A 13,429-nucleotide genomic window follows, 5' to 3' on the forward strand; every position below is an offset into this window, starting at 1 on the left:
TGCCAGTAGCGTCCTTACTTCACCCCGCCCGCCCGCTCCTCTCGGATTGGCTGCTTCTCCTGCTCATCGCGTCCATCCCTGCCTCTGACTGGTCGTCTGGCCTCCGCGGAAGGTGGTACAAGCCGCTTCCTGGTCCGTCACAGGGAACCTCCCTGTTACGATTTGAAGTACGACAGCTCCATCAGCATCCGTCACTCGCGAGAAGGGCTGTCAATCAGCATGAGTTCCCGCCTTCAAGCTCCATTGGCCCGGTGACCTTTTTGGGGGTGGGTTTTAGCTGTGGGGAGAGCCGGTTGGTCAGTTGGGAGAAACAGAGCTATGTGATTGGCCAGTAAGGTGAAAAAGGTGCGGCCATTCGAGGTGAGGGTTGTGTGAGGTGAGGGAATCTCGCGGGGTCTCGCCGGCTCTGGGCGGGAAGGCGTGTGGTGATTGGATAGCAGGGCCAGGCAGGCGGGACTGAGTCTCGGAGACTCTGCAGCCGCCGAAGCCTACGGGCTGGCTGAGCTCCGCTCTGCACGGTGATTGGCTAGGGGCGGCTCTCGCGGAGCCTGGTGGGCCGGGTCCGATTGGCTGCGGGCGGGTGTCGGGCACGCGCCCCGCATGGGTGGTGGGGAGGGGAGGCCGGGTGCGCGTGCCCGCCGCTCGCTCGCTGTGCGCTCCGCTCAGGGGCTCCGTGAGGAGGTGAGTCTCGGCGGCAGGAGCGGCGGCGGCGGCGGCGGGTCGGGCGGCTGAGGAGGAGGAGGCAGCTGCCGGGGGGCGGAGCGGCGCCTTGCGGCGGGGGCCTGAGGACCCCCCCTCCTTCCCGCACACACTCTGCGGGAGACCCTCTCCCCTCCCCCCATCCCGGCTCCTGCTCCTTCCCCTCCCTGCCTGAGGGGGGGGCTGCAGCCTCCGGGCTCCCCCCCACCCACTGCCCCCCCCGCACTGGGTCAGGCTGTCAAGGCCCCGGGGAGGCAGCCACAGAGGGGGCTGGGGCTCCTGCCGCCTCTCTCCCTCCTCCCCCCCTCGTTTTCTCTTCCCCCCCTTTATTCTCCTCTCATTCCCTTCCCCACTCCTTCATTTGTCACTTTCCCTCTCCCTTCTCCCATCCCTCCTCCTGTCTCACATCTTGATCCCCCCCCCATTTATTTTATCTCCGTTTTTTCCTCCCCCTTCTGATTCTCATCCCTTCTCTGGCTGCTCTGTGCGTGTGCACAGCGCGCTTCTCTGTCTTTCCAGGGAAAGTTGCGAGCCTCCCAAGTTTTTAGTCTATTTCAGGGGGTGGGGGTATAAAAGAGGGGAGTGATGTAGACGGCCTGGGGGAATCTCTTGGAAGGTTTTGACGTAGACGATGTGGGAATGGAAGGGGTAGGCTTGTCAGTACTCTCAAACTATTCCAGGGGGGTGACTTCAAATCCTTTTTCTGGGGGGGAGGGGGAGTGATCATTTTATTTCGAAAGACTGGCGCAAAAAGCCCCAACAACCTAAGGATGGAGTTTTAGTAGCCAACCACGGCAGAACTCTTGGGGGGGGAAAGGGGGGTTTGGGGCGCACAGGCTCACGTGTACGTGAAAAGATTCGTCAGATTGTTTGGCTTGATGGAGATGTGAAGCTAGTTGAGCTCAATGCTTTTAAAGGTGGGCCGTGTATGATGAAACCTGACTTCTTTTAAAGTGTAGCAAATTTCATTTTTTATGGCCAAATGACAGCTTGACCCAGTTGTTATCCAGTCAAAGGGCATTTTTTTGAATGTCTCTTTGTGGCACAACAGCCAACGCAAAAATGATGGCGGCTTACAATGGCGGTACGTCTGCAGCTGCAGCAGGTCACCACCACCACCATCACCACCACCTTCCTCACCTCCCCCCTCCTCACCTCCATCACCACCACCACCCTCAACATCACTTGCATCCAGGCTCTGCGGCTGCAGTACATCCCGTACAGCAGCATGCCTCTTCAGCAGCTGCGGCCGCGGCAGCTGCGGCCGCAGCTGCGGCAATGTTAAACCCAGGGCAGCAACAGCCATATTTCCCATCACCGGCACCGGGTCAGGCCCCTGGACCAGCTGCAGCGGCCCCTGCTCAGGTACAGGCTGCAGCAGCTGCTGCAGTTAAAGCGCACCACCATCAGCACTCACATCATCCACAACAGCAACTGGATATTGAGCCGGACAGACCTATTGGATATGGAGCCTTTGGTGTTGTCTGGTGAGTACAGAAAATAAACTCAGCTAATTTTTCCTTTTCATTGTTTGCCAAATCATAACTCATTTTTGTCATTTGGGCCTGAAAACAAGAAAGTTACTTACTTACAAATTGCTTTTAGTGATTCATATCTATTGTAGAAAGTTGGTTTCACTTGTTTTTGTGGGGCAACAACCTCATACCCTTAGGCCATGCTGTAAGCCGAGTCAGTTTTTGGATGACACCATTATTTTGAGACAAAGGCAACATATTTATACATATCTTAAGAATGAAATGGCATTTGTTTTCCTTAGAGGTGAACTGCATAGCTTTAAAATAAAATATTAATTTTAGATAACAATTGAGTAATGGAATATACTTTTAGACTTAAGAGTTTCAAATGGGAAATGTGAAAATTAATACTTTCTTTAGACACCTGCCAAGATTTTAGTTGAGCAGGCTAATTTGCTTTACGGTAACACGTTACAGACCACCTAAGACAGTGATCCCTGTACTTTGCACTTTCATCATAAATGGGTATTTCTAGTTTACCTCTGAATGTCCTGTCTTCCCCCCAGCCACTTATTTCAGTAGATTTTATTTTTGGAACGTAATCTCTTAAAATAGAATTTGTGGCCACTCAAACTTTAGCCTATTTAATTCCCTTTAGCCCTTCTTTCCAGGGTCACGGAAAGAAAACCAGTGTTTATTTTTCATTTTTATATGATGTTGATTTTAAATCAACAAATTTACCAGCGACTGGAAGATGTTAGAAACACGAAGTATGTCTGGGTTTTGGTTTTTGACAGAGCAGGCATATTGCAGCACACTTCCTGTATCACAAATATGAAGTCACAAGCATATCATAATTGTGGCGTGACCCCATGAAACTTCTTACTGCATTTGTTTAACATAACTTCTTGGTGTCATTTAAGGGACATCTGCCTTAGCAGCTTTCCTATAATTTCATTTTACTTAAATAAAAGTACTGTATCCTTTAAAGCTGTGATTGTCTTTGTATGCTGGTACGTACTGCAGCTCCAGAGTGTTTTACAGTAGAAGTCTTTGAAAAACAAGACTTTATTCTTTTTAAAAGATAGGTGATTGAACTATCCAGACAAATGTATTCATTACAAAATCATCTTTTTAAGAAGACAAAACATGTGGCTTAAACTAGATAAGCCTTTAGGGGCTGAGTTAATATTATAACCTGCATTTTTACTCTTTAAGAGGAAACTTTGAATTTCTAGATCTCCAAACTGTAAATTAATGAAATACTAATTTTTCAAAGTCAAAAGATGACGCATGTTTATAAAGAGCCTGAATTGCTGTATCCCTAGGAAAGGTGCTTTTGCCACTATTCAGTGTAACGTGATTTAAGTTTAAGATGATAAAAACTAGAAAGAAGCCCACTGTAAAGATATATCCAAATATTATTTCCACCTGTCCCTGATTTTTATTACTTGAGATATATCTATCTCTATATTTTGGAATATAGTTTACTCTAGGCTGTGTTAATTTTGGCTACTATGTAAGATCATTTGGTGCAAACATTTTTCTACTGTATGCATTTCCTTAGGTGTCTGTTTTGTCTGTTCTGTTTGCAAACTGCAAAAAGAGACTCGCTTTTGTTGTTAGTACTTTGTAAATATTTCTTTTTTTTTAAATAAAAAGGTGCAGAATAAATAGTAAAGTATGTCAGCATTAAGTGACAGCAAGAAAAAGGAAAATGTTGTTGAAATAGCAGTTGACTGTGACTACAGTAGAATGATGGCCAAATGTTTCACTGGTATTAATTTAGCCCTGATCCTCCAATTGGATCCAAGCAGATGGAAGGGTCTCCCAGTGTGGCTTCAGTTGCAGAATTGTGATCTCCGTATTTACTTCAAGATAAACTGTGGAATTTTTAATTAAAAATGGTTAAGATCACCATAGTGTGGTGCACAGGATTATCCAGCATAGAATTTAGTATATTCCTATGCACTGAGCAGTTAGTTATGTTTAAATTATGTATTTGCAAAATTAGTTTCTGTTTTGCACATACTAAATATGATGAAGAGAGCTGTAGCTCACGAAAGCTTATGCTCAAATAAATGTGTTAGTCTCTAAGGTGCCAAGAGTACTCCTTTTCTTTTTGAGATAATTCAGTGGTCCTTGCTCTGCTTTTGGCATTTGATGTTATTGTCTCTTCCAGGTGAAATGCATCCAGAATTTAAGATTTAGCATGTAAGCAAATTGTGTTTTAAAATATAAGAATGCATTTATAATTTAAGTTTGTTTATATGAAATCACCTAAGTTTATTTAGATATGAAAAATGTAAGTTTGGTACCTGTGTGACCTGAGAGCTGTAATGAAACCTAAACTAATTTTATATAATGAATCTCCCTCTTCCTAAACACATCATGGCACTAATTAATTGATGAAAAAAGTAATGCATATGATTTTGAAGGAAATTGGTGTTACTTATGCATGTAGATGAGATTTGTAGAAGTGATCCTGCGATTTACCATTCAAATTTATCACTGAATAGTTAGTCAACTGGGACTTGATTTATCTTGGTGCTGAATGTAGCCAGTGAAATAAGTTATCAGCAATGGACAGTTTTGTAAAGGTATTGAATTTCCTGTTAGCTGGCTGGTAAAGATTTTGTTTTGACAATTGAATTAATGTTTGTAATTAACAGTGCCTGTTAGGTTTTGTTTACATCCAAAGGTTTTAGTTTATTTGGCTGGTATGCTGATGTTTTGGTGCAGTCAGTGTGCTGTTGTACTTCACCACTCATGAGTTGTCAAAGCATCATGCTTCAGTGTTTTCCATACCATCTCATTCAGACTTGTTCTGCTACTGTTGTTCGTATACACAGATTATATCCTTGTTTATGTGGGCACCACTGCAGCATAATTTGAGTGTCCTTGACAAATGTCATCTCCCTCAACTACAGGTAGATTCTGAAATAAGCTTAACTTAGCTGGTTTAGCCGTAAGGAATCTCCAACAGACTGAATAGCCATAAGTAAATCACTTTACAGTTCAGGGTCCAGTACATTTTAGCAAAGAATAAACAGGTACCTGCAGTAACTTAACCAAAGACTGGTACTTACGAAAGGTTGGTGAAAGTGAAAAAAAGTTGTTAAAGCAGTGAACCGTTTAAAAGTGCCTTAGCTAGGGACATCTAAAATTTATTTAACTAAGGTCTGTGTTGTCAACTTGCCAACAGTCCAAGGACTACAACTTAACTTGCTTAAAACAGAGCAGTTTGTAGATGTCCTTGTCTTTAAAGGATCAGTGTCAGCTCAAACTTAAATATGTTAAAAATTCTGTCTTATAAATCTTTATCCTTAGTGAAAGTTGTGTGTATTGCTTATTTCAATCCTAAATATGTTTTTGCAAGACTCCTGTACATCCTCAGAATGTGCACATGCACAAGGAGCTGTCCTCCGCAGGAGTGCTTCTGTGTTGCTAGGGAGACCTGCTGCCAGCTGGTGGGATTCCCCTACAAAGAAAGGGGCTGTGGCTCAGGGGCTTGGTATCAGAGAAGAAGAGAAAACGCTAGTGCCTGTAAAGCTTCCTCAGGATGGATGTAGAGAAGCTGAAGCAGCCACTGCAGAGCACCCCACTACACCCTGGGCCAATGATGAGGGGTAGATGCTGTCAGGGAGCCCCTTAGGAGAGCAAATGAGTAACTACTTGTGCTGTTCGTGGGAGTTGGATCTGGTTTTGCTGCTAGCGTGCTCCCACAATAGGAGGTGAAGACACAAAGGGATTGGGAACACTTGATGGTGGTCAGGAGACACTATATATGCTTATAGCTCCAGTAGTATCTGGAGCACCCCTCCCAAAAGGGTGAGGAACCAACCAGTGCTGGAGAAGATCTGTTATGAAACCTTAAGTGATTTTGACAGTTTGCTTGCATATGTGGGGAGCAGGGGTTTGTGTGTGGGAGGGAGAATAGTGTTTTAGAAGGTGCTTACTACAGCCACTAATGTTAATACCTAGATCTTAAATAGTGCTTTTCATCTGTAGATCCCAAAGCACTTTTCAAAGGAAGGAGGTCAGTGTCATTATCCCCATTTTACAGATGGGGAAACTGAGGCATGGGGCTTTTGAAGAGATTGGCCTAAAGTGACTGAGCAGGCCAGTGGTGGAGTTGGGAACTAAACTGAGGTCTCCTTAAATCTCCAGTCCAATGTCCTATCCATAAGAATACAGCATCCTTACTTGTGGTCCATTTCCTAAGGTGTGTGGGAGAAATCCATTTAGTTTCTTAAAAGGTGATGGTAAGGGACTGTTGTTGGAGGGAAGTCCAAACTTAAAGTGGTGTAAATGTAATGCACAGAAAATGTGCAAACTCTAAAAAGCTTAAAAACTTGGTAGGTTAATTTACTAGCATTCACATTTTAAGTACATAGCTTTGAATAGTGGCAACTATGACTTTGTATTCTTGTGTAGTTCATGGAAGAGGATGTATATGGCTTCCAGCTCATTGCATAACATAATGTCCTCTCACTGGTGCATCTGAACTGCCGGCGCTAGGATGTCAACATATATTTCTATACAAATTATGTGTATACAAATAAGCTATAAAACTGAAGACCAGTCCAATTTTGAAGTCTCAAAGTGAAATGAGTTTTAAAGTGTTCATTTGCTTCAAGTTGAAAAACAAAATCGTAAAGCTTAACCCTCTCCCTTATGGCTTACCAAGTGGTCTGGTTGCTCATATAAAGATGAGACTAGCTTGAAACTGTATTAAAGATAAGGACAGTCAGGAGATGCAGTTGGTCACTGGCCTGTACTTAGATCTGAAATGGTTAAAGCAAATACTAAGTAACTACTGAAAACATGATTATACGTAATTGATATTGTTTTAAGTGGATAAAATGTGGGCCTGAAATTTGTGTTTCAAAGTGAGGTACATCATTGATATTAAATGCTCCAGCCATGAAGATGTTTCTAAAATCAACTGATAACCTTTTAATATTTTTGTGAAAGCGTTTTGTGTGCTGAGCAAGAGTACAGTACATATGATTTGTTTAGGAAAAGGTATGTTGGATAGTATAGTAGAACAAACAATTGAGGCTGTAAGTTCAGAATCCTATAAACAAGTATAGGATAAACTCTCCTTTTGTGTCCAGATGCTGATGGGAACCAGGATGCTGTTTTGCATTGGGTGTTAATGCAAATCCAAGCTATAAAAGCCTAGAGCTAGTTTAGTAAAGTATGGAAACTCAGCATATAGTCGAGTGATTCAAAAGCTTTCATTAAACAGCTTTCAAGAGGAGTTTTGCTATGTTTGCAGACATTACCTTTTGTGGAGCCATTTTGTGTGAAGGTAATTTTCCAATGACACAAAGCTCACCTGTGGGAACCAGGAGAGACATTTGTGGTGATGGTGTTTTTTTTTCCTGCTAGCAAACACTGTGTTATCCATGCAGCAAATGAATCAGGAAGTGATTCTAACAATCAGAAAAATATTCTTGTGTTGACTGACATCTGGGAAGGCAGTTACTCACTTTGTTTTCAATTACTTCATCTGCAGCTTTGCAATAATCTAGAATGATTTTTCCAATATTGGCATAAAACACCCCCCCCCCCATCTTAAAGTTTTTCCTTGGAGTTTTAAATGCTAATGAGGCTGAGTAATACTTGAACTGCAAACAGGAAATGCTAGCTCACCTAGATATAGCCAGGTATCAGTAGGAGGCTGTGGAAGTACTGATAACATATTATCCATAGAGAAGGCCACTGCCGAAATTGTTGTAACAAAACAAAATATGCTAATTGAGCAAACCTGAGACAATTTCAATGAGACTATTGGAAAAAAAGTACTAATATGACTAATGGTCTGGAGTCGGTCTTTGCCAAGTAAAGTATATAACTTAATTTTCTTCTTTTTTCTGAAGAAAGATCCCCTATTCAAAATGTGCCGTAAAATATCCGTTTTGCCCAGTAAACCTCTCTTTCCTCATGATGGACTCTAGAACTCTGGTTAGGAGTGCATAAATAAAATGGAAAAAAGTGCGTGAGTGCGTGTGTAGAATTAAAAAATGTTCCTGACCAAGTGCTTGTTTACACCTGGAAAACTCAACTGCAGAAAAATGGGTATTACATTCAGCATTGCTGATGATTCTCTCTTCTAGCTATCTATAAATGCCAGTTCATTCAACAAATTTATCTGGTTTGTCTAGAGCAATGCCATAATCTGAAAATTGGATCTACACGTTTCTGATAGAAAAGCATATTATCACAGTTACTGCTTCCATAGTCTGTCTTGTTGTGTGAAGATCTGTTCAGAACACCCAGAAATATGAGATACTGAGGTTGGCGTTGATGTTGTAGTACACTTTCCTGACTTATACTTTAATCTAATGTGTAGGTTTGAAATGTGACCACTAATTGTTCATTTAGGCAAAAACTCTTTAGTAGTAGCAGGCTATCTTGAATGGATTGAAGACATCGGGTGGGACCATTTCAAACTTGAAAATTACATTAGAGATTTATCTATGAAGTATTCCTGTACTTGTATCATGCTGTAATAAATTCTTTTGTTGCCTGGGACATCTAATGGAGCTAATCATCATTTCTTAACTAAGATATTATGTCAGTTTCATATCACTGGTGCTTAGAGGAAACCATGACAGAGCCTGAGGCAAAAGATGCAGTGCTGACAATGACAACGTGACAGAGCAGTGCATATATTGTACCTAACTCTGACTACCACGCTTTAAGAATAAATGGGTATACATCCTTATATGGGTATGCTGGTGTTGCTGAAAGGAGTGCTATATTTAAATAATTCAGGGTTGTGATTTTCAGAGTTGTTTGTTGGCTGTAAATATATACATCATGGTAGCATGATCTTATTCTTGAAATTTTATGTTGGGTATATTGAGATGCTCCTTATGTGTCAAATTTCACTTCCCAATATTTGTGAAAAGAGAGAACCTATTTTAACATAGATATAATCTTTCCCAGGCGTTGCTGAATTAAATCAAATGTATGTAAATGACATCTCTAAATATTTTTGTTTGTCATGAGGTGTTGTACAGGAAAAATGTTCTTTCAGCATTAGCATAGTTTCTTATTATATCCAGTTACTAGCTATGAAGAAATTATCTGGAAGCTGGGTGACATACTAAGTAATAAAGTCTGAATTGTTGCCTTGCAAGATGGCATAAAAAACAAGGAATATGGACAATATATTTTTTTTCTCTCAAAGGTGGGTGAGACTCTTTTCAGGCAAATCAGTTTGCAGTAAGTTATGCTCAGGTCATTGTTTCATGACTAACTTTATAGGCCATTTTGTTCTGTTAGACCATTTGCAAGTCTTGATATTGTTTGTATCCATATGTAAATGCATGTTGGCAATACAGCACATGATAGAATCCAATATTTGTTCTTTCAGCCTAGCTCTGCAAATGTTGTAGCTGAACAGCTTGTAACTGGATTGGGAATCAAAATTAGGTTTTCACAAGATATTTATATTTCAGATGTGACTCCCTCCCCCATCCCCCGACTAATGCATTGTTTTTAGCTCTTAATTTGTTTTTACTTAGGAGTTTTAGGAGAGAATACACAAAAAGCAGAATTTGAGTCACTTAAATTGTCCACTTTTAGAAGAAACAAAACGCATGCAGCATTTAGCAACAGACCAAGGCAGGGTGGTAAGAGTGAAGCAGAGTAACAAGCATTTGTGGGTGCCACGAGGCTATGTTGTGGGGTATGCTAGTTGCCTAATTTCTTGGGAGAACCATGGAACTGGGGGAGAGAAGAGGGTAAGAATTAATGTGCTCTGGAGCCAGGGACTGGGATGCGGGATGGGAGGAAGTTGTTGACATGTCTGATTCTGGGCTGGGTTGTGATTGTTGTATCTGGGACTCATTTAGCCTTAATCCACTTGGGTAGGATTTTTAAAAACTTACCTATGAGTCTAGGACATGAAATATGAGGTAATGTTTTGAGTTGTCTTCCATGAAAGGCAACATACATAGTATAGAATTGTTTCTTAGGCTGAATTTTTGTTGTTAAAATGAGTATCTTAAATAAAAAGACTTTTAAAATTGGAATATTTAGAAACCATTTCCGAAGGTGCTGAGAGTCAAAATTAGCTTTAAATATATGTTAAATTTTTTTCCGGGGAAATCTTGAATGTTTGCGAGGCTACGCAGAATGGTGTGTGTGTTTGTGTGTTTTTGCAGGCTCCTGTATGGAAATATAGTTGCATCTGTTTTGAATTTCCAGGACTGCTTTTGAAGTTCTGCTTATCTGGCCTAGTGTAAGATATTGAAAAGTAGCTTGCCTGTTAACTTTTTGGTTTGGATTGGACAAGACACTGCTCCCAGTTTTTATGGTTGTGGTTTTGTTATCCAGGTGGTGTATGTATTTGATGTTTCACTACTCAAAAAATTACAATAGAGAGGTGTCAGCTGGCAAGCCCCTTTTGTAAAAAGAGTGACAAAGGTTGTTTTTTTCCTGATTATTTCTACTTGTCGTGGGAAGAGGAATGAACCCCTTTTCTGGGTTGGTATGGAGTATGTGGGACATTGTACAAACACTTTGCATGATCCAAATTCTTCAGTTTGTTTTTATATAGGAAGATTAAAATACTTTTATTAGTTTACCTGTGGAGTAGATCTATCTTCAGACAAGCCAAATTTCAGATTACATAGTTGCCATTAGAACCTATTCCAATATTGTCAATCATCTGATAACCATTGTGTTCCCTGTACAGTACTTAGTATAGGGAGTACTGAAGTAACTTTAATTATTCGCAAATTAGAGTTGTAAAGATTATGATGGAGACCCACTGCATGAGCTTAGTTGAAATAAACTGTGCTTGTTTCAGTGTGTGACTCTGTATATGTATGAGAACATTCAGTGCACATTGTGCATTCAAATGTTGTGAAATTTAGTTTTCTAAATAAAGTAGCTATTGCACATGCACCAAAGTAATAAAGTTGAGAAATTAAAGGCAGTGATGTCAGAAAATCCAAAACTATATTATTCTTAGTTGTGGTAACATCAGTATTGCATATACTAGACACAAGTTACCAACATATGCATTAGTAGCATTCTAGGTGATGTCGTTAAAGTAGTTGTGGGAACCTAATAATGCTGGATTTCGTGACACGTGTACATTTAAATTATGAACTATAATGTTGAATAAACATGGGAATTTTAGTTACTGAATTATAATAATCTAATTTGGGGTTTTGCAGTAATTAGGCCACTATAATAGTGTTACATGGATGTTCTTTATAGCTGCCATTTAAACAAAATGGATGACACTTTAACTTTTTTAAAGTGGTCTTTCTTGGTTTTGATATAAATGTAGTCTACCAAAACAACAAACCTACCAAACCAAAACCTAGAGTGTCACAAATGTTAAAACATGAAATCATGCTTTAAAGTACAGCTGGGCTATAGGAATTACTGGTAGCAACTATGGAGCAAATAGATACTGCAAAGTTTGTTATAAAAAATACCAACAAAAACAATGTAATACTTGAGGTGAGATGGGAAAGAAAATACTGGCAGGGAAAGATTTTACTAATCAAGGTAGAAATTCCATGGACTTTTTTTTTCTGTACTCTTTGCAACCATTAACATGTAAAATAAAAGGAGTACTTGTGGCACCTTAGAGACTAACAAATTTGTTTGAGCATAAGCTTTCGTGAGCTACAGCTAGCTCACGAAAGCTTATGCTCAAATAAATTTGTTAGTCTCTAAGGTGCCACAAGTACTCCTTTTCTTTTTGCGAATGCAGACTAACATGGCTGCTACTCTGAAAGCTGTCATTAATATGTAGTGTGTATTTGCGTGCAATGTTTAGATTTGACTTTTTTTGTAAATCCTAGGTCCTGTCTATATGTACAGTGCTGCAGTGACGCAGCTGCATCGTGTCTGGTGAAGACACTCTATGCCGATGGGAGAGAGCTCTCCCGTCGGAATAATAAAAACACCTCCACGAGCGGCAGAAGCTATGTCTGCAGGAGAAGCTTTCCTGCCGATGTAGTGCTGTCCACACTGGTGATTGTCTGTGTAAATTATCACTTGAGGGGAGAGGGGGAAAAGTGTTGTTCATTCCCTGAGTTACATAAGTTCTGTCAACATAAGCTATAGTGTAGACATAGCTGTAATTTTTGAGCTTACAGATATGTCTATACTACACAGACTGTACTGGTATAGCTGCATTCCTATAGCTATCCTGGCATAACTCTGTAGTGTAGATGCAGCCTAGACCAATGGAAGGTGCTTATGTCCTTGTGGATTTTTCACACCTCTGACTGATGTAGCTATGCTGACAAAACCCCCATTGTAGACATGGCTGTGTCACTAGAAGAGGGCTTCCATTGCTGTAACTAACTTTGTTCAGGGAAATGATATTCCTACACTGACAGAAAAACTCCTTTTGTTGGTGTAAGCTGGTATAGTCTCTGCAGTCTAGACATACCCTAAGTTAGTTCCTTTGCTCTACTGCAGGGGTTCTTAAACTTCATTACACCGTGACCCCCTTCTGACAACAATAATTACTGCATGACCCCAGGAGGGGGGACCGAAGCCTGAACCCAACCAAGCCCTGCTGCCCCGTGACGGGTGTGGCAAAGCTAAAGCCCGAGCCTCACCATCCCTAGCGGGGGTCGGGGGCAAAGCCCAAAGGCTTCAACCCCAGACAGGGGGCCTGTAATTTGAGCCCTGCTGCCCAGGGCTTAGTCTTTGGTCCCAGGTGGTGAGGCTCAGGCTTTGGTTTTAGCTCCAGGCCCCAGCAAGTCTAAGCCAGCCCTGGTGAACCCATTAAAACGGCTTTGTGACCAGTTTGGGGTCCTGACCCACAGTTTGAGAACCCCTGGTCTCCTGGATCTTAAATTTTAATAAATTCCACCCAAAACAAGACTATTTGCATATTCAAAAGTAGAGGGGGAAAATAACTTTTTCTTTGCAAATCTGTGAAAATAAAGTAGCTTAACTTTTTAAAACTATGATAGCTTCACATTTTTCTGAAGCTGCAGACCAGTAGGAAACTAGACGCAGTCAGTTTTTTCAACTTTATTTTTTATGATTTCCTCACTACCTTTCCCTAATGTTGAAGACGTGAGAGGAAGTATTTGCTTAAGGATTAGCAACAGAAAAGAGAGGACTAAGGGGGGGGGGGGATATGATAGAGGTCTATAAAGTCATGACTGGTGTGGAGAAAGTAAATAGGAAAGTGTTATTTACTCCTTCTGGTAACACAAGAACTAGGGGTCACCAAATGAAATTAATAAGTAGCA

General features: G+C 41.1%; 2 protein-coding genes across 3 annotated transcripts in view; one reads left to right on the forward strand and one right to left on the reverse strand.

Annotated features, from left to right (window-relative positions):
* The window catches only part of LYRM9 (LYR motif containing 9), an 80,689-nt gene extending 80,559 nt beyond the window's left edge, over positions 1–130 (reverse strand). Inside the window, exon 1 of the mRNA XM_077836822.1 lies at positions 19–130. The gene's annotated coding sequence lies outside the window, so the exon portion shown is untranslated. The remainder of the gene's footprint in view (positions 1–18) is intronic.
* A 485-nt stretch (positions 131–615) lies between these two features.
* The window catches only part of NLK (nemo like kinase), a 111,462-nt gene continuing 98,648 nt past the window's right edge, over positions 616–13,429 (forward strand). For both annotated transcript variants that reach the window (XM_077836992.1, XM_077836991.1), the window contains exon 1: positions 616–2,186. In XM_077836992.1, the coding sequence (XP_077693118.1) occupies positions 1,729–2,186 (458 nt within the window). In that variant the 5' untranslated portion in view covers positions 616–1,728. The remainder of the gene's footprint in view (positions 2,187–13,429) is intronic.

Source organism: Eretmochelys imbricata, chromosome 17, assembly GCF_965152235.1.
Source record: "Eretmochelys imbricata isolate rEreImb1 chromosome 17, rEreImb1.hap1, whole genome shotgun sequence".
Lineage (NCBI taxonomy): Eukaryota > Metazoa > Chordata > Testudines > Cheloniidae > Eretmochelys > Eretmochelys imbricata.